The 21441-nt window shown below is 52.3% G+C and overlaps 1 protein-coding gene across 2 annotated transcripts in view; it reads left to right on the top strand.

Annotated features, from left to right (window-relative positions):
• The first annotated feature begins 208 nt into the window (after positions 1–208).
• RGS9 (regulator of G protein signaling 9) overlaps positions 209–21441 on the top strand; it is a 48180-nt gene continuing 26947 nt past the window's right edge. For both annotated transcript variants that reach the window (XM_090291487.1, XM_090291488.1), the window contains exons 1-8: positions 209–340; positions 8279–8375; positions 12236–12286; positions 13653–13759; positions 13961–14012; positions 14275–14333; positions 15306–15382; positions 18475–18556. In XM_090291487.1, the coding sequence (XP_090147613.1) occupies positions 284–340; positions 8279–8375; positions 12236–12286; positions 13653–13759; positions 13961–14012; positions 14275–14333; positions 15306–15382; positions 18475–18556 (582 nt within the window). In that variant the 5' untranslated portion in view covers positions 209–283. The remainder of the gene's footprint in view (positions 341–8278; positions 8376–12235; positions 12287–13652; positions 13760–13960; positions 14013–14274; positions 14334–15305; positions 15383–18474; positions 18557–21441) is intronic.

Raw genomic sequence — 21441 nt, 5'->3', positions numbered from 1 at the left:
TGGCGGCAGGTGGGAGCAAGCGCGGCGCAACGCATGCTAATGAGCCCGCGGCACGGCTCGCTGATTGGCTGGCGCGGATTCCAGCTGCTTTCCCGGGGGCTTGAGCCGAGCGCGAGTAAAGGGGCGCCGCAGGCGGCAGCAGCCCCCATCCAGAGTCCCCCGGTCCCCCCCCACCTCCCCTTGGATTTAAGGGCGTGTGCGAGGCACTCTGGCTCTGTTACTTGAAGGATTGTCCTTTTCTCTCCCTGTTGTGTTCTGGTTCTGAATCCATCCAGGATCCAGGATGACAATCCGACACCAAGGCCAGCAGTACAGGCCGAGGATGGCATTTCTCCCGAAGGTCAGTGGGGTCCGGCCACCTGGGCCCTGGGAGGTGAGCAGGGACCCACCTCTGGGAAGTGTCCGCGGAGATGCTGGAAGGCTCGGAGCGTGTGGGCAGGAGTGGAGCGCATCCTTTGTGGTCCGTTAGTGCTGCTGCTGGTGCTATTTGATGACTTATTTGCAGTGTAATAATTAGGTTTCCATGTCACCTGTTTATAGCGGAAAATCGAAGCTAGGGGCAGTGGTCTGCTGGAAGCTCAAACAACCTGTTACTCAGGAGAGGGGGGTGCGCCAGAAGGCAGTTCTGCTGAGGCTGTCAGATGTGAGACTGTCTCCTGATACTGTTATGAGGCACTCAGTATTAAATTAACATTTTTTTTTGTTATTTTTGGGGTTCCAAACTGCAGTATTTTAAAGTAAGTGTGTGTGTGTGTGTGTGGTGAGTGTGTGCATATCGATCAGGAAAATGCTGTGATTTGTAGGATAAAGGGACCGCACTCCCAGCGCCCCCACATCGCTCCTTTTAGCGAGTGTATCTGCTTATCTTGGGTCTCTCCGTGCTGGTAGCAAAAGTCAGGACCTTTTCTCTTCCGTCACAAAGACTTTCTCAGGCCGAGTGACCGGGCACAGGGTATTCTGTGGTCATGGGGAAGGTGAAATGCTTGTTGCGGGGTGATGTGTTTGGGAACAAAGTGGCTCATTTTGTCCGGAACTTGTGAGAGAATCAGAGTCTGAAGAGATCATCAGAGGATAGGTCCTAGGCCACTTGTCCACCCTTCCTTCCATCCACAGCCACTTCTCGTGGGGCCGTGTCCACCATCTTAGGCTTATCTTGTTGAGTAGAATTAGCTGAATGCTTGGTGACAAGCAGAGCCCAGCCTGAGGCCCTGGAGCCTAGGACATTGGTGTAGTCAGTGCTCAACAGTCCTGATTTGCCCAGGACCTTCAATGCTGAAACCTGGACAGTGCCAGGCACACTGGGGCGGTTGATCACACCCGTCCTGCCTACTTCCAGAAGCTTTTGCTTATGTCCAGGGAGTAGATGTGTAAGGCTATCCATAAAACAGGGGCAGGTGTTGCAGACTCTCGCTCCTCAAAGCAGAAGAAGCCACTTAAACCTGATATCTGCAAGCCGGAAGTCCTTTTCCAGGACTTCCCCAAGTCTGCCTTCCTTTTTCCCAGACAGGGCAGGCTTGGAGGCTCAGACAGTAACTGCCTGGAGACATTCTGTTTGTTTTCAGAACCTTAGACATGTTCTCGGTCATGGCTGTTATGTAGAAGAGGTTCCTCTCTTTACCTTGGCCTTCCGATTGGAGTGTTGGTCGCCAGCCTCCCCCTCCTCCACCCCAGCCTCCCCCCCCACCCTACTCTTCCCTCTCCACCCCAGCCTCCCCCTCCTCCACCCAGCCCCCCCCCCCATACTCTTCATAAACACACAGTTTTCTTTCACAAATCTATGCTGATTTCCTCCACCCGAAACCCTCCTCTGGCCTCCCAAGTTCACAGTATAAAGTCCGAACTTCTCAGCCTGGACACTCGGGGTCCTGCTCCGACCCCTGTCTCTGGCTTTACCTGCCACGACCTTCCACACTTGCCCTCCAGGGAAACAAAGCCAGGCCACCGCAAGCACTCAGTGGGGCCCTCACCTCAAGGACATGCTCACCTTTCTAGAAGCGCTGGCCTTTCATGCCGCAGCTTCCTCTGCTGGGCAGGCCTTTCTCCCCTCTCACGCCCCGAGTTCCTGCTCCTCCCCCTCCCAGGCCCAGCTCCTTATCCTGTCCTCTGAGAAGACCAGTTCTCCCCACCCACCTGAGCAGAGATTTGCTTCTCTGCTGCACAGGCCCTTGCCCACACCTCCAGTTCCACCCTCTCCCTTTGCCTTGAAGGGAGGGACCTCATCACTGAGGTCTTCGCCAGGCCACACAGCAGGGGGTAGGATAGGAGAGAGGTATGCAGAGTGGGTCTCCAGATCCCGTGTCAGGGGACCCTTAACGAAGACCCTCCTGAAACTAGATGTCCGGGTTTCTGAAGAAGGACCCAGACTAAAGGCAGGTGAACCTGGATACAACTGTCATTCACCACCCAATGAATATTCAATGAATATTTATGAAGTATATTTTCCAGTGGGAGTCTTGCATGCATCATTTCATTTATGCCATAACACAGTGGTTATTATCATTATTTTACAGAGAAGAAACTGAGGCTCAGAGAGGTTAAGTGGCTTACCTTAGGAGCATAATCACTAAGTTGTGGAACCAGAAAAAATACAGGATGGACCACCTTCTGTTGCCAAATTGCTACAATGCTATTCACATGTAATGCTATGTCAGCTGTCCTGTGGTGTGGGGCAGAGTAGGGGCTGTGGGAAGGCCTGGTTAAATGTGTCTGGGAGACATGGAGCTGAGAACTGGAGGAGAAATGGAGGTTCCAGGTAGGGAGAAAGGGAAGGATGTTCCAGGCAGAGGGAACAGCATGTGCTAAGGCACAGAGGCATAGAAAATTTGGATATGTTGTTCAGTATGGATCAAATTTGAAGTACTGGGAGGGTGGGGGGCTGGAAAGGTAGGCAGGGGCTAGGGGACCATTTGTACCTTTAAAAAATATATTTATTGATTTTAGAAAGAGAAGAAAGGAAGAGAGAAAGAGAGAGAGACATCAATTTGTTGCTCCACTTATTTATGCATTCATTGGTTGTTTATCATTTGTGCCCTGACCAGGGATTGAACTCTCAACCATGGCGTATCAGGACGATACTCTAACCAACTGAGCTACCTGGCCAGGGCCATCATGGGCTTTTGAACCTTTTGATTTTTATCCCGTAGGGAGCCATTGAGGAGTTTGGAATAGGCAAGTGAGATGGGCAGATATGCACGTTAAAAAGACCACTGATGTGAGTGAGAGGAATAGATGGCTATCTTCTTTTCCCTGAGTTAAGAGGGTTCACTTGGGCTCCTCATGTGCCCCCTACAACTCCAGCTACTGAGGAAGTGGCAGGCTTGTCACAGGGCCAGGGAGAGAGGTGCTGGTTCCAGGTGCCTTCTTTTTCTGGAGTTGCTACGGTTCTCAGGCCCGGTGCTCCATCTCAGGCAGATGCAGCCCCTGAACAGAAATGCTCACCAACCAAGCTGATGCAAACCTTTGATACCTGGCCTCATTAGGATGTGAAGGAAAGCGATGGGGAGCCCACGTGTCCATGGCTTGTTAGCTGATGACACACAGAGAACTGCCTCCTGTGGCCACAGCGCTGGCCCATCCTCCTCCGTGATTCCAGGTCACAATCCCAGCTGGCCCAGGTGCCGACGGCTGTGAGATGCACCCCTGGTTGACTCTCTTGTTGCCACGTGGAGAAGTCCTGTTACGTTGCACTGCTTTCCTGTGTGGCTTCTGGCACCTCATTTTGCGTGGGAAGGGAGCGCAGAAACAGCAATATTAGGGGACCAGGCAGAGTATGGTATGTATTGCTGGTATCATTCATTCACCCAACAGCATACATAGTGGTGCAGTCATGCTAGGCAAGTGCCAGCTGATGGGGACACCATGGGGATTAAGACATGGCTCCTGTCCTCCCGGAGCTTAGCATCTAACAGAGAAGGACAGATATATAAATGAGAACAGTGTTTCGTAGGTTCTGACACACATGGCTAGAGAAAATATACCTATATCTATATCTACCTAAATTCCTATCTATCTACTACCTATCAATCATACACTAGGGAATGGTCAGTTCTACTTGGATGTGGGGAATCAGGACAGGTTTCCCAAGAAGGTTTATAACTGAGTTGAGGTATGAAAAGTGAATAGTTTTTGTTTTTTTTTTTAATGCCAGCAGGATGGGAAGCTGAGTGACATTTTAGGCAAATAGAAACCACAGACGTGTGACAGAGCACAGTGGTTTAGGAGACTCGCCAGGCGTTGGGATGGTTGGCCTGGAGTGGGTGAGGAGGGGCCCAGAGCTGGGGTCTTTGTATGCTGTGCTTCGTAGGTGGGATGCTTTCTGTGTTCAGTGAGAAGCTGTTTGATGTTTTAAAATCAGAGATGAGTAAATGAGTTGGTTAACTGGTTAGAAAGATGATTCTGATTAGAGGGTATGAGTTCTTGTCTACCCTGGCTGCACTTTAAGAAATATTGCTATTCATCCTTAGAATATCTAATTACTTAAGAGATAAGTAATTAGATACGGTGGAGCCTAAGCATTAGTGATTTTTTTTTAATTTATTTTTTTAAGAGTGAGAGGAAAGGAAACAGCCACATTGATTTGTTGCTTCACTCATTTATGCATTCATTGGTTGATTCTTGTATGTGCTCTGACTGGGGATTGAACCTGCGACCTTGGTGTATTGGGATGATGCTCTAACCAACTGAGCTACCCAGCCAGAGTGAACGTTGGTGTTTTAAACAAAGCTTCCCAGGTGATTTGAATGCACAGCTAAGATGAAAGCTTCTGAAGACATTTGGCAAACTCTGGAGACATTTTGTCACAGCTGAGGACAGGGATGCTATTGACATCTAGTGGGTAAAGGGAGGGAACAACTAGACATCACAGAGTGTGTAAGAGAGTCAGCCCCACAACCGAGTGATCTGGCCCCAAAGGTCAACAAGTGCCTCGGCTGGTGGGTGCACTGGAGTCTGGAGATAACGTCTGTCGAAATGCAGCTGCCAGGTGGGCAGAACCTGACAGTCCAGGGTGGGGGTTAGATGTCCCACTGAGGCAGGATTCAGTGTGCAGATAGGAGTCACACCAGGAACAAAAGTAGTGTCAACAGATGTTGACTGCTGTTGGCTGGGGTCACCTAGGTTGCTCCTTGGGCTTTTGACCAGGGTGTAAAGAGCAGGTTTTGCAGAAAAACTATTGGCACTGATTAGGATATGGCACTCTTGAGGGTCGGTGAGACGTTGGGGTCACATGGGCGGGAGGTCAGCGGGCCTCCGTGTGGTCAGACGTATTTGCAGAAGCCCCCTCTGCTTCATTAGCAGAACAGCCCCATGGTTCTGGGTCACTCCTCCATCTTTGTACTGAAAAGCACTGATAATTATCGTCCCCCTGGGAGCCTTCTCCAGCTTAAAGGAAAATTCCAGCCCCACAGATCTTGCACATGAGTGACAGCTCCTTAATGTGAGGAGCGGGCGTGGGTGTGGAGGGCGTCAAAGCCGTCATTTCATGAACCCCTTTCGTGCTGTGGGGGTTCCCTGTCACGCCTGCAGTCACACCGCAGCACGTTGGCATCTGAGAGAAGAAACGTGGGGCTGACAGCCTGCCACCCTGCCCGCAACACGGGGTCAGACGGGGTCCAGCACAGCCTGGTGACACGACGTTTATTTGTTGCCTAGGAAGCAGGTACGGCTCCTTAGAGGCACCGGGAAGCTGCGCCTGGTTAGGAGTGGGCATTGACATTTGGGGTGGAGATGGCCGTCCTCTCCCTTCTCTTCGGAGGGAAGCCCACTGGACAGAAGCTTGCGGCAGTTTGCAGCAGAAAGACGTGGGCTTCTCGCTCCCTGGAGAACTTGGGAAACAATTCAGACTCTCCTGCCTGCAGTGGGCAAAGGCGCTTTCTGATGGAGACGAAACACAGAGCCCAGAGTCAGTATCCATGAGCTTGGGCTGCCATGACAAAGGGCCACCGGTGGGCAGGCCTGACCGACAGAAGTGTATCTGCTCCCAGGGCTGGAGGCTCGGAAGTCTGAGAGCACAGTGTCAGGGGGTTGCTTTGGTCTGCGGCCTCTCTCCTTGGCCTGCAGACGGTCTTCCCTCTGCGTGTGTCTGTGCCTGAGTCTCCTCTTCTTAAAAGGACACCAGTCATCTTGGATTAGAAGCCACACTGAGGTCCTGGGGCTTAGGACTTTGGAGGGGGCCCAGGTCAGCCCTTCAGAGAGTTGCTCAGAGACAGTGCCACCAGCCAGTCCTATTGTTCCCATGTTGGGTGACTGGGGGAGACCCCTCCAAGGAATTCATAGGCGGAAAGTCCCAAGGAAAATTGACTAGCATCCCAATGGGTCCAACTCCCTCAAAATGTTCTCGGGGTCCATGTGATGGTGCCTCCTCTCTGGACAGGGTGATGCACCCGCTAGGAGAAAATCTGACTCCCTCAATGTGTCTTTAAAATAACTCTCATTATTCTTCCCCTGAAGGTTAGTTTCAAACTCTTTATAACTGGATTATATTTAACACAAAGAGAAAAGATCAAACCCCTGACTTTCCGTCAGAGAAACTCAGGTTTCTAACTCGTTAAGATGGGTTTTCATTTCTTCTCCAATGTCTGGGCCCTCTGTTTGCATGAGATATTGCTGTTTCATCAAAAATTTATTTTTAAATAAATGTGGGATGTCCCCTGGCAGGTAGCGTGGGAGAGGGGAAGCCTGGGGCCTCACGTCTGAATGTCAGGCACCTCTTGGGGTGGCGTATAAATCCATGGCTCGTGGTTAGTTGAGAACTCTGGAAGCAGTGACTGTAGCCCGTGGCTCCTCAGTCCCCTGCCCATGTCCAGGAGGAGTGGGGTCACCTCCCAGCACCCCGACACCTGGCTGGGGGTGCCTATTTGCTCCCCTCACCGCTGCAGGCCGCTCCGCTGACCCAGTGTCCTGAGCCACTGCCGGGCCTTGACGTTGCAAAGACCAAAAGCTGCAGCTCCTAATGGAGCTGAAATGAGTAGTTTCCGTCCCAAAATGAGACTGTGAGCCAAGGAAGTACCCGTGCAGATGAAGCCAGCCTGCAGTCAGTCTTGCACAGGGGACCCCGGGCACTGCCCGGTCAGTGGTCTGTCTTGCTTGCTGGCTGAGCCGTTGGCTCTGTGCCCAGAGCGGCCTTGACCGTGCACCTGATCATCGTTATTTCTCGAAACCGTGGTTCACCTGCAAACTCTGGTTCAGCCAACGATTGAAGGAGGAATCTCAGCGCTCAGTGTCGCCTTAGGACACTTCCACACTCCTTCCCTCCGTGGGGAGGTGGGAGCCTTCCAGCCTCAGGAGCTGGCTGGCTGAGGGGGAGGTGGCAGGTCTAACTTGTCCAATGCAGGGCTCCTTTTCCTTGGAACCCAGGCACGTGCACACTGTAAAAGGACTTTGTAGACTATAAAGGGCGGTCCAGCATTAGATAGTATTATTTTATTAAACAGCAGGAGAGTAACGAGGATGAAACCAAGTTAGTTAAATCGAGGGGAAGCAGGTAGACCAGTGGGCGCTTTTAGTTTGGGGAGCGGACAGGCTGGTTTTCAGGTGCGACGCACCCCGAGGTTATGCCCAGCTGTACACAGCTGCCCCGACTTGCAGGGGCGGGGAACTTTGCCATTGACTCTGAGTGGAATGGCCCTGGCAGAGTTCTGAGCGGAGAGGTGACATGTTCTAAAATAATTAGAAGCCTCACTCTGGCTGCTCTGAGAACAGACCGAGGGGTAGACGTGGGAAGAGTGAAGCCCCTTCATTTCTCGCCCAGACTATAGCAATGGATCTGAATAAATCTCCTGCTTTCCTCTGCCGTGGAAACCATCTTCATCCTTCAGCGTTCTTTTCTCTGCCCGAGGCCCCGTTTCCCAAACGCAGGCCGGCTTAGGCTGCTCTTCAGAAACCACTGCTGGAACCAAGGCCACATGTGGGGGTGGCATCCGAGGCCACTGTGATCTGGCCTCCACCTGTTCTTCCAGCTTTGTCTCCCACTGTGTCCTGTCTCTCTCACACCCTGTCATCCTCTCCTGTCTTTGCTGTCACTTTCTATGCAGAAGAATCTCCTTTTTGCTTTTGTGAAGTCCCATGTTCTCTCAAAAGCCACTGTGGAACCTCCAGGCTAGAATGATTCTCTCTGAGCGCTCACGCTCAGGCAGGGCCTTCGTGCCTGCGGCGCACACAGGTGTGGCGGCAAGCTGTACGCTCACCTTTGTGTCTTTTGATCCCTCGGTGCTGTGAGCAAAGCCTTGCGTGGCCTTTGAAATGGCTCTGCTCAGCCAGTTGTTTTGCTTCTGCCTTGCAGATTGAAGCCTTAGTGAAGGACATGCAGGACCCAGAGACGGGGGTCAGAGTGCAGAGCCAGAAGATCCTGGTCACCAGCGTCCCTCACGCCATGACAGGTAATGTGTCTTGTGGTTTAGTCTTGTCCTGGAGACCACACACAGGGGCCGGCAAGCTAGAGCTCGTGGCCCCAGTTTGGCCCACAGCCTGTATTTGTAAATAAAGTTTTATTGGAACACATGCACGTGCCCATTTATGTATTGTCTTTGACAGTAACGTAGCTGCGCAGAGACAGCGTCATGGCCCACATAACTGAAAATATTTACTCCCCAGCCCTGTATAGAATCAGTTTGCTGGTGGCTGGACCCCAGGCTCCTTCCGAAAAGGGGTCAGAGGGAAGGAGAAAAGGTCTCAATGGGTCACTATGTGAAGCCACTGCTCCCAGAAGGTCACGGAAAAAACTTTTACTGTTATTTTTTGTTTGCTTGTTTTTGTTTTAATGAGAGCAGGTAGTAGGAAGTAAAAACGATCTGGCAGCCTGGCTGGTGGGGCTCGGTGGACTGAGTCCCGGCCTGAGAACCGAGGGGTCACCGGTTCCCTTCCCAGCCACGGCACGTGCCTGGGTTGTGGGCCGGGTCCCCAAGTGGGGGTGCATGAGAGGCAACTGATCCCTGTTTCTCTCACACCTCGATGTTTCTCGCCCTCTCTTTATCCCGTCCTTTCCCTCTCTAAAAGTAAATAAATTATTTTTTTTGAAAAAACCGATTTGATAGAAGAAAAAGGCTTTTGTTCCACCCTCCCCCACCTTTGAATTTATAGTCAGACCCTTCTTAACGGCCTCGTGGGGCTGGCACCCTGTGTCCTTCCTCTGGGTGTGGGATGAAGGGGAGGGGGGGATGGCACCCTGTGTCCTTCCTCTGGGTGTGGGATGAAGGTGGGGGATGGCACCCTGTGTCCTTCCTCTGGGTGTGGGATGAAGGTGGGGGATGGCACCCTGTGTCCTTCCTCTGGGTGTGGGATGAAGGGGCGCAGAGCACCCTTAGAGGAGACTGGCAGAAAGGGCTGGACCCCAAAGTGAGAGCTCATTTTGGCAAACCCGTGGCATACATTTTCTGACTCTGGCTTTGCAGTAAAGGGTATGTTTCCCACGAGGCACGTTGGCTGCAGAAGCAGACAGCTTCTCACACGCCAGCGGGGGCCTCGCCCCGTGCTGAGCACCTGCCGGCCCTCACTCTGCCCCGCCCACGGCCTGACCAGGCAGTTTTCACTCAAGGTGCCCTCGTCTTGGCAGAGGCAGGCTGGCTCACAGGCTCGTGATTCCCTCTCTGATTGCTTGGAAGAAGGGTTTCCCCACCAGCCACGTGTCTCTCTGTGTTCCCGGAGTGCCGGAGACAGAAGACCAGCTCCGGTGACTGGGAGCCAAAGAGGACTGGATAGGGATGCCGCAGGGTAGCTCACACAAGAAAAGGCAACGGAGGGGCCAGAGCTGGGAAAGGCTGGGAGCCAGAGAGCCTGGGCACGCACAGAGCAGGGCCCGTGGGCAGACTTTTCGGGATGCCTCTGCTCTCCCCCAGCATTTAAGATGTATCTATGGCAATTCTTCCGGAAGTCATCCCCGCCCCTGCCCCGTCTCTGCCCCTGGCTGTCATTAATTCTTGCCTGAATTCTCCACTAGATTTGGAAGCCTTCAAGGGGTAAAATCTCCTCTTGCTCCTCTGCTGTGGGTCAAAGCAGAAATTTAATAAAAATTTACCGCATGTGTGAACCAGTCCTGGTCTAGCACTGGCTGTTGAGTCAGGCTCCCTGGGATTGAAACCTTCAGGTGCCCTTTTCTAGCCATGTGGCCCTGACCTCAATTTTCTCAGTTTAGAAGCAGGAGTGGCAATCCCTGCCTGACAGAATGGCTGCAGGAATTCAATGAGATAGTCCTGGGCATGTGTCCGCACACAGCTGATACTCCAAGGGTGGCCACGGTCACAGTTTCCCACACTGGGTCAGTTAATACCCACACTAAAAGTGAGGCTCCCACCCCCTTTTGCAGATGGGGCCATGGAGATGCGCAGAGGTTCACCAGCTTGTCTCCACGCCACTACTCTTGCACATGGCTGAGCTTGAACTTGAGCCCAGTGACGAGGCTCCAGCATCCATGCTCCTATGCCCTGTCAGTGTGCGTAAACTGCTTTCCTTCCTTGCCCACCCTGCCATGTGTTCCCCTGCTCCTCCTGCTGGTGAATGCCAGCTGCTGTTGGAACAGGACACAGAAAAAGCCCTGTCTGGCAGCTGCAGATCAACACTCATAAAAGCAGACTGGGTAGTTGGCATCCATCTCCCCGGATGGCAGGCGGCCCAAGACTCCTGGGGATGAAGGTGGCTGAGGTAGGATCCTGCGCCGACCACGTGGTGCAGGTGCCAGTGGCCCTGTAATCTCCTTTGATCTATTTCAGGAGGCAGTCAAGTGGATGAGAGAACCCTGGGCTCCTCGGGGGACAGCGCTCATCAGTCTGTCGTCCGCCCGGGTCTCTCTCTCTCCGTCTGCACACTCCTGTGTACCATTCAGTGACAACCGGGGTGGAGAGTCTAAAACAGCCAGTCCTGGGATTTTAGATGAGGTTTGCTTTGAACAGCCAGCCAGGGGTGGATAAAGCCACGAGTAACAGAGGAGCGCCCAGGGAAGGCGTGAATGGTGGGCACGTGGGCACTGACAGAGTAATGGCTGGACATTGTGCCTAGGGTGTGGGCAGGAAGGGAAGGTTACAGGTGGCCCCTCCTAGCCACGCTATCGGCAGGTAATTAAGCCCAGAGAGAGCGTGAGGGGATCAAAAGGGCCCTTCCTGGAGGGCACAGAAGGACCTGCCCCTTCGCCATCTCTGAGAGGGAATTGTCATTTGCAGCAGTGAGGCCCCAAGGAGGCAGAGGGTGAGGCCTCAGACCCTGATCCTCCTTCCTGGCGTCTTTTGTGGGCTGGTTGCCATTAGGCAGGGGGCCGACGTGGCCTTTGGAAAGCAGGCTGAGTTTCTGGAAAAGGAGGTCTTTGGCATTTGCAGGATGGCGTCTCCGTGGGGGTGCTTGGTGCCAGGACACCTTGTCTTTCTTCCGAGGCGCTGCTGCCCTCCTCCTATGAGAAACATGTTCTGTGTATGGAGGGTCCAGGCTGAGTAGGAGATGCAGCTTCCCTGTGGACCTGCAGCCGTTCTGGGCCTGCTGGTGGGACGTGGCTCGCCTCGGCCCTTAGATAAATCTGACTCCTTGGTGGGTACGTGGGAGGGGTATACGTTCTCTCCTGCCCTCATCTCTCTCTGCCTCTCCTGCTTTTACTTCCACCGGTCTTCACTCTGCATTGTCCCCAGGTCAGCCCCTAAGACTTGCAGGACTCAGGGCAAGGGTCACATCCTGCTGCCCAAGGTTGTGAATCATCCATCAGAGTAACTAAAATATGTCCCATCCTCTTGCTTTGACAAAAGTACCTTCCTGATGACCTGGAAGGCCAGGTTTGAATTCTCTGACTCAGAGTTTTCCCTGGGGAACTTGAGGGCATAGGCGAACCAGCCCCCCCCCTCTCAGACTACCCCCAGTTTCCTTCCCACCCCTGTCTCTGATTTATCGTAAGTGTCCAGGCTCCATCTAGAGTTCCACAGCCAGCTTGCCTTGAGTCTATTTTTTTCTTTTTCCCAGCATTAAGACTTAGTCTGTTGACTCTACTTGAGTCTACGCAGAAATTATTCTAAGGTAAGAAAATAAGTAACACAAGAGAGGGAAAGGTTGAGGATGTGTAGGGGAGGTTAAGCTGGCCCTGGATTACAGGCTGCAGGGTCCAGACTGAACGTAGTGGGGGTAGGGGTGGAGGAGGGTCCCTGGAAGTTCTGAGCCGAAGAGGAACAAGAACACAGCTGAGCAGGGAGGAGTTCGGTCGGGCAACAGCATGGAGGTCAGCGGGCATGTCAGGTGGCTCTGACGATGGCCGCATCCTTGTGTTTTGCAGGAAGTGATGTTCTACAATGGATCATCCAGCGACTTTGGGTCTCCAATCTGGGTGAGCGCTCCTCTGGCACTCGGTTACCAAGGACTGCCGTGTGGGCAGCACGCGAGGATCTCCGGAGGGTAGACGCTGGATGGAGGCTTAGCCGGGGGCTCTGAGAAATGGACATTTTAATTGAACAGACAAGGCCTTCATGTGTTAAACAGCTAGAACATGTAAATAACAGGGGTAATTGGGGAGGATCCAGTCAAGAAAGACTCCGAGGGGTGTGCACCTGGTCTCGAAAGAAGTGATGCTTGTGAATTGTGGAAGGGAGCTTGGAGGGTCTGGCTTCCCAGAAGGGAAAACAAGCAAGAGCAATGGCAGAGAAATGGGGTGAACAAGGAGTGGACTGGTACCGAAGGGAAATTGGGAATGGAGGGCAGGGAGGGAGGGGAGTGCACTTTTGCAGAGTCCATGTTTTATCTGGGAGCTAGGCAGCAGGGAGCCATGGGGGAGCTTTGAGCATGACAGTGCCTATGAGAGTCCTACTTAAGCTAGGATGTTTGGCAGCAATTTGAAAGATGGAATGAGGCAGAGAGAATCTGGGTACCAGACTTCCCGCTAGAAAAGGCTGTTGGTACCAGACATAAGAAATGGGGACCTGTGATGGAGGGAGTGAGACATGAAGAGGGAGGGTTGGGGAGAATCTCTTCCCGCGGCTTGGACCCTGAGCTATGGGATGGCCTGTGTGTTGGGTCCCTGGGAAGCGTGGGCCTGGAGGACCCGAGGCCTCTTGCCATGATGGAAAGACACCTGCTTTCATGGGTGCTTCCAAGAAGGAGCCAGGATCCTTTTCCTTTAATCGATGCAAATTCAGTAACAAGATTTTGTTCACAAGAAAACTGGAGGGAGTAGGTGGGGGTCAAAGTGAAGTGGGGTGGGGGTGGGGGAGCCAGAGCATCTGGGATGCAGGCAGAGCTGAGCCTGGGAGAGAAGCTGGAAATAGACATGGCCCCCGTTCCCCTGGAGTGAGGAAGTGTCTGCTGGTCAAACAGAGACATTCTCTCGCTTCTCCTGGGGACTTCACCAGACCCAAAGAGCCCCCAAAATTTTCTCTAGGATTTCCCCAACTGTCACCCCTAAACACCTGCAGTAGACTGCCTGTGACATCTGTTAATATTCGGGTTCACTGGCTCCCCTCCAGACCCAGTGAGTCATCATTCCCAGGGGCCTGGCTGGGGAATCCCCCTATTAGTATGCTCTCCAGCTGATACTTGTCCACAGCCAAGTTCAGGAACTACTGTCCTCACTCCTCACTGAAGTGATGTTAGGGTGGGGACATCTCTTCTGGAGTTTGGGGTGCTGTGCGTGGGCCAGGTAATGAGCTCTGCCTTTGGCCCCTCCTCTTAACTTCCATGCTTCAACTGCTTCTCCCCAGAGGCACAGAATTTGGGCAACTTTATTGTCAAGTATGGTTACATCTACCCCCTGCAAGACCCCAAGAATCTCATTCTCAAGCCCGATGGCAGCCTCTACCGATTTCAGGTGAGTCTTGGCCTGGACTCTGGGTATTAATATGGGTTAATCTTATCTGAAAAGAGAGTTGGTTGGCTTTACATCCTCACAGATCAAGACTTTAGAAATAGAAGAGGGGGCTAAGGATGTTTTTTCTCTTAAGCCACATGACTGGGGGCTTATTGGGTCACAGCCCAATGTCTAAGCGAGCTTTCTTGGTTTCTCTTGTAGACACCATATTTCTGGCCAACCCAGCAGTGGCCAGCTGAAGACACAGACTATGGTAACTGCCCTCCTCCTATGCCTTTGGTAGTGCTTAACATGCTGCTTATTTACTTGCTGCATTTTGGTGACATTTGTCTTGCTGTCATCATGACCTTTATGTTGGTTCACATCTGTATTGTGAACTGAGTGTTCCTGAGGGAAGGGAGTGGGTCTGCTGTTGTTCTTTCCACCACGCTGAGCACAGCAGCCTCATGCACAGAGAGACTGCAGATGCAATTTGGAAACATGATGATGAAAAATGTTGTTGTTTTCTTCACCAGCCATCTATCTAACCAAGCGAAATATCAAGAAGAAAGGGGTTTTAGAAGAACATGAAAAGGTACAGAGATGCTTTCAAGTAAAGGTTATTATAATTGAGTGGAATACAATCTTGAGCTCTTTTTACCCTGTTCCCCCACTGCTACATTCATATGCATCCTCATTCATCCATTTATCTAGCTATCCATCCATCCATCATTCATCCATCATCTGTCCATCATCCATCCATCCATCCATCATCCATCCATCCATCATCCATCCATCCATCCATCCATAATCCATCCATCATCCATCCATCATCCATCCATCATCCATCCATCCATCCATCCATCATACATCCATGCAGCCAGCCATCCATCATACGTTTATCCATCCATCATCCATCTATGCATCATCCATCCATCCATCTATCCATCCATCATCTGTCCATTATCCACCCATATATTCAGAAGCAGCTACATGAAGTAAATTCTTCCCCATGTTGAGCTTCAGTTTCTCCTCCTGTAATTTAAGCCATTGCTGCCCCAAAATGATATGACTTAATTAATACATATGTGATAATGCATGTTATTTAGTGAACAGATTTGAATTTGAGTTCGTGATGGGAAAACAATAGTATAGACTTTTGTTTTAGGCTAGATTAGTCAGATTTCTCAAAGGACACACCTTAAGCCTCAAAAAAGGCTAGATTTCTGGCAGATGGCAACAATTCTGTTGGGTTTATTCTTTACAAATATGCATTTAAGAGATCCAGCCTCATACCCATGTTAGCTCTTATCTTTGTGGGTCTGTGATGCTCTGTTGGTGAATATTGAGCTTCTATGTTCCTCCCCACACTGTTCTCGTCCTCATCAGATGTGGGGTACATGTATTGACAAAGGGCTTTTTAAAAGTTTGGTGCTGGGGCGAAGGCCCTTGGACTGGGCCTACTACTCAGAGCCAGGGCCATGCCCTTGTTGACTTAGGGTTTTCTGGCCACTGCACGTGGCACATGTCACAGACTCAATGTTCTCACTTGGTTTTTCTTCCCTAGGAAAATTACAATTTCTTGAACAAAAAAATTAACTACAAGTGGGACTTTGTCATTATGCAGGCCAAAGAGCAGTACAGGTGAGTGAAAGCTCACATTCGTCCTCTGGCTGTCCTTTTCCGCTCCCTTCCTTATGTCTTTTTACTAAAATAAATCTTTATTGGGCATTTATGGATCCCACACGGGGCTGGGCATAGGGAATATAAAGACACAGTGGTAAGTCAAGCAGACGACCGTAATGCTGCAGCGAGCTGAGAGCCACGGGCGGGCGTTTGCAGGAGGAGCTGTAGAAACGACATTGAACTTGGAGGCTGCATAGGAGGTATCCAGGTGAAGGATGGTGATAGTGAATGGAGCGGTGGGTGGGAGAAACCGTGTCCTAAGCAGACAGAGCCAGAGTCTGCAGGCAGAGGAAGTGCCCACTTCAAGCTGTTTCTTGTAGGAGCGGGAGTGGAGAGTGTAAAGCTTGGAACTGGTGGGAGGGATGCTGGAGAAGCGGGCTGTGAGAGCGTTTTGTGCGGAGGGCCATGGGGAGCCGTGGAAAGGTTTTCAGCAGGGAGGTATGGAACCAGGTCCGCACGTTTGCGTCACCCACTGCCGCTCTCATGTGCCTGCTGTCCGCATCAGAAATGGCGCTGACACCCCTGGAGGGGTCTGCCTTGTCCGGGAGAGCCAGATGCAAATGCCGGGGAGAGCGTGTGGTCAGTCGGGCCAGGCTGCCGTAACAAACAGCCGCCACATCTCAGGGGCGCAGAACCACAGCGCTCACTTCTTACTTGTGTTCCATGTCCACTGGGGCCAGCTGGGGCCCTGACATGCTTGGTGCCCACGCCAGGACCTGTGTTCAAGGAGCAGCACCGTCTGGGCTGTTTCCAGAGCAGTGGGGGAGGGAGGCTGTGTGTGTCCCAAGTGGCGTATGTCACTTCTGCTCACAATTCATTAGCCCAAGCCGGTCATATGGTTATGCCCAGCTTCAAAGGAGGGTGGGTGGGGGTGTACAATATGACTGTGTGCCTGAGACGTGGGAGAATCCGCAATATCTGGGCATTGAAACCAGCTGGCCCGGCCTCCCGCTCCCGACAGGTCCAGATCCTGGGAGGTCCAGACTTGCTGGCTCATGACGGGGCTGGATGGTGGAGACCCCATTCCCACGAAGCAGCCTTGGCACCAGAGTAGTGGTGAATTAGTCAGCGTTCTCTAAGAAAAGAGAGCCATAGCATATAAACATGAGTAGATTTATTATTAGGAATTAGCTCCCACAGTTCTGGAGGATTAAGTCCCACGATGGGTGGTCGGCAAGCTGGAGACCCAGGAGAGCTGAGGTGGGACACAGACTCAGCCTACAGCAGTCTGTCTGGTCCAGCAGTGTCCTCCCAGGGCTTAGAACATACTGGGAGATTGATAAATACATGAGTGAACAAATGAATGAATAATTGATCAAGTGATACTTTTGCTAAAAAAGTCATAAGATGACAAACTGAAATAATCCCTAGTTCACAGACCCCCTTGGATTCCATTTATTACATCTCTCCTCCAATCACATCCATCTGGGAAGAGCAGAAGCTCAAAGCCAGGAAGGACCATTGGAGTAAATTAGTGATTGACTCTATTCACTCTCTGTCCAGCATTATGGAAACTTCACAGCGCCTCAGGCTCCTAAGGACAGTTAACCTGGTAGGAAATCGAGTTAGGTTGGCAAGGAGAAGCTGCAGCGACTGTGTTTGTATTTAATTTCCCGAGGAGGTTGCCACAACAGCCCACCGGAATGGCCCTCCGCACCCATCTGGCTCTCTGGATATTGTTAGGTTATTCACAAGACATTAGCTGGCAAATAAATCCGCCGACTCTGTCTTGCAGGGCCGTGTGCGTCATTCCACGTTGCCTAGGGAAACAAGCATTACCGCGTGTGAGCTCGGGTTGCCGCGGAGATGGTGCTGAATGGGGCCGGGGCACGTTGATGAACCTTGCCTGGCCCCTGTGGGAGCGAAGCACAGTATCATTTCCTATCCATGGTGGGAAAGGGGGAGACCAACAGATAAGAGGGAAAATAAATAGCCTTTTGTAATAGTACGTTGGGCTCAGAAAAACCCTGACTTGGCACAAACTCTTTGAAGCGACGGAGTGGAACTGACAGGTGCGGGGGAACGAACATGCCCTGAGGCCGGCATTCTCCCCATCACGTGCACTGGCATTGCCTGCTGCCTGCACATCCAGATGTTGTTTATGTCACTTACCAAGGTAGGGAAAGTGCAGAAGGCAGGTGGACAGATGTCAGCCCAGAGTGCCACCCACGTTTGCTCCAGGAGTTGATTTGCTTCTAGGGCTAGTCATGGGCATGATTGCCCCTCAGCACCAGAATCCTGGTTCAAGTCCCGCTTCTGCCACTTGCTGACAGTGGGACCCCGGGCAGGACACTCAACCTCTCTTTGCTTCAGTTCCCTGAGCTGAGGAGTGAGAAGAGGTCACTGGGAGTGGTAAATGAGTCCCGACATGTGATAGCATTTTGCGGGGTACCTAGCACACCAGGGTCATATGAGTGTTTGCTATTTTCACGATCATTATTGAAAACACGGAGTAAGTGGGCCGATTGGGAGCGTGGTGTGGGCCATCAGGAATGGGTGGATCATCACCAAGCCCAAGACGCAAAAGCTTTCTGGCTTTAAACAAAATCTTAGCATTTGTGACAACATGGATGGACATAGAGGGTATTGTGCTAAGTGAAAAAAGTCAGAGACAGACAAACACCCTGTGATGTCACTTCTATGTGGAATCTAAAGAACAATATAAACGAATAAACAAAACAGAAACGGACTCCTGGACACAGAGAACAGACTGACGGTTGCCAGAGGGGCAGGGGTTGGCGGGCTGGGTGCAAAGGCGCAGGCAGGGACGGAGAAGTAGGGATCGGCAGTTACAGAACAGTCACAGGGAGGTAAAGCCCAGCACAGGGCGTAGGGTCACTGATATTGTCACAGTGACAGATGAGGCCGGGTGGGTGCCGGAAATGCGAGGCGGGACACTTTGTAACGTGTGTGATTGTGTAACCACTATACTGTACCCCTGACACTAATACAAAATAATATTGAATGCAAACTGTAATTGAAAAAATTAACTATTAATAGCCTGAAGAAAAAATAACCAACGACAAAACATGTGGCTTTTGGCTTTTCAGGACCGGGAAGGAAAGGAATAAAGCAGACAGATATGCGCTGGATTGCCAGGAGAAGGCGTACTGGCTGGTCCACCGATGCCCTGTGAGTGTCTCTCCCAGTTTCCCGCCCCCACCCTCTCCTCGCCACCCCTGTTGCTGGCTCCTCTCCCTCTGGGGCTAGAACTGAGTCACAGGAGAAGCTGCTCAGTGTTGAGTCAGCGTCCGGCCTCTGCTCGTGGCCCCTCTGGTGGCATGAGGACTACGTGACATTCCCTAAGCCAGAGACCTGAATGAGCTTGTCTTTTAAGAAGGCTAGGTGTTCCCCGCCCTCCCTATTTTTGTTTCTTTGACCAGGCTACCTTGGAAAAGATATGTAAGAAGAAAAACTAGAGCGTAGGCTCTGAAGCATAAAAATAAAATGCTGCAGAGACCTGACACTCTGCCTAGGCACAGCCGTGCATGCCTCCTGTCTCTGGCTCCCCCACGTCTCCTCTTCTGGGTCCATTCCCCAGCGCCTGGGACAGGAGCAGGCAAGGGAAGAAGTGTGTGCTGAGCCTTGTTGCTCAGAGCACACAGCACCTCTGGCGGTGAGACATGAAACGGCCCAGGGCCACAGCTGTGCCTACGTGACATCACTTGTCACAGCTCAGCACTGGGAAATGGTAGCCTCATCCCCCAGCACAAAGAAGCAGGGGCCTTTGTGTACTCGTACATCAGACCCATGCGCTGCCGATGGATCATGGGGGGAGGGGGCGGAAGTTGTGAAAGGCCTTCTGAAAAGGGAAGAGTTCAAGACAAGAGTTCTTCCTCTTCCTCCTTTAGTTGTCTTGCTTCCCAGGGAACCAGATTCTCAGAACCAGGAAGCACACTGGGTCCATCATGGTGCCAAAGCCTCTGGATTTTTGAGTGTCAGGCCGATCAGATTTTGGCTATTTTGCTTGTTTTCTTTCTATACTCAAATACCCTGTAGCTGTTCCATCTTGAGGACATTGGTTGGGATGACTTGTTGCCGAGATTAAGGTCCTGGGGTTGATCTTCAAGAAGCTTGTTTGGCTTTGCTCTGTTTCAGCACGCCTCCCCTGGGCAAGCCGGATGCCCAGTGCCCACCACAGGTGCCTGCGGGCTGGGTGAAAGGGTGGGTGACTGAGCCCAGGGTCCTGGAGAAACAGAGCCAAGCACCAACCTCTGCATGGGAGCTCGGGAGTGAGCTCACTGTGGGAGAAAGGAACCAAGCCTTGTGCACCCTGCATTCAGCTATCTGTTCCTAAAGGGGGAGCCTTGGCAAACGGCAGATAAGCCACCCATTTGGCAAGACGCCCTGGTGCCCAGTGGCACCCATGACCAAGGGGATCCTGCTCCTTGCAGGGTGGAGAATGGCTTCCGTATCACATGTGAGACGTCGTGGTGTGGGAATTTCCTATGTGACTGCATCCCTCGCAAAGTGACACAGACTGGGATCTGCCCCGGGCCCCGCTCCTCCCCTCTGTCCCTGAACCCAGGAGGCCTCTGGGGAATGACATGAGAAGCAGGTTGTCATGTTTCCCCCAGTTCTCCGGGGGTAAGCGCTCAGCCCCCACACCAGGCAAGTGGCTGAGTGGGTCTTCCCAGTATGATTCAGAAGTACCTAAATGTGACAACGTGGCTCTGTGCTGACTACTTTCATCATTACCTCCCCCACCCCCACCCCCCACTGCCCTGCTTTCTCCACCTCCATCACCATCGATGACAGTGTCACTATCCTCTTCTTCCTCCTCCTCATCATCACCACAGTCCTGAGTCGGGAACTTCCAGGGTGCCGGGCGCTCTACAGTCCCTCCTCATTCCATCTTTGCGGTCCTGTGTGGGACGCAGGGTGATTAGTCCCATTTCGCTGCTAGGGAAGACGAGGCTCAGAGACACCGCCATCGGGCCCAAGTTGCTCAGCGAGGGAGTCCCAGGGGATCTGAACCCGCAGCCTGCATAGCCTTCCCCTCTTAGTCCCTGTACTCTGCTGCCTCCCACAACCATGTCTCACGACGGCGTTGTGCAGTTAAGATCTTTCTGTAACCTCCTCGGTCATTAGAGCATGGCGCGAGTCGCCGTTGCTCTAATCAACATGCTGCCAGGGTTCAAAGGCGTCTGGTTCCTCTTTGATAGCATTGGGGAGCCACGTTCAGAACGGGGCTTTGATGTGCGCGCAGCGGTTGTAAAAATTTCCTTGGACACAAAACTCTTCACATCCAATCTCTCTCGTTGCTGCTCCCCGAAGTCAAATCCGGACTAGTCGTCAAAGATGAGGCCAGAGGGCGCCTGGGTCCTGCTCTCCTCTGCAAGCGCGGGGTTTAGGAGCTCATTCTGTTTGAAGAGCGTCCGGTTTGAAGTCTGTCTCAGCCTAGAAATTGAGCAGACCCAGGAAGCCCGGGAGCAGACTGTCAGACTGTCTCCGAGAGACCCAAACAAACTCTCAGTTCCCTGGGAAAGGAGCCAGCCAGGCAGACAAAGCATTTGGCTCTGCGGCGTGCGGAGCAGCCAGCGTGTGGACTGACAAACCGCTGCAGCTGGGGGTGGAGCACAGCCTGCAGTTACCAAATCTATTCAGTCCTCCATTCACTTGTTTGTCCATTAACCCCTGAAACTCCAGGGGGCCCTGGCTGTGCTGGCTGAGCAGTTAGGTGCTGGGCATAAGGTATCAGCTAGAAGTCACTGAGTGCCTGCCACGGGCCTGTGTGAAGCTCCTGACACGTATGGTCCTATTTACCTGAGGATGGTGCTGTGAAGTAGGGAGCAGCAGCATCCCCGTTATCCTCACGGGGAGAGCCAGGCTCGGAGAGGTTCAGTACCTTGCACAGGTGAATGTGTACCGTACGGAAAGCCAGCCCAGCCAGCTGGGAGAGGCAGGGGTCCTGCGTCAGGTTGGGGATCTGGGGGCACCTCTTTGTGGAAGTGACAGCCAAGCCAGGGTCTGGTCGGAGCGGACTTCTCTGGCCCTTCCATCCAAACCTGTCTCGA

The sequence above is a fragment of the Furipterus horrens genome, unplaced genomic scaffold, assembly GCF_987537825.1.
Source record: "Furipterus horrens unplaced genomic scaffold, mFurHor1.1.pri manual_scaffold_11, whole genome shotgun sequence".
Lineage (NCBI taxonomy): Eukaryota > Metazoa > Chordata > Mammalia > Chiroptera > Furipteridae > Furipterus > Furipterus horrens.
This window is presented reverse-complemented; position numbering and strand designations above follow the sequence as displayed.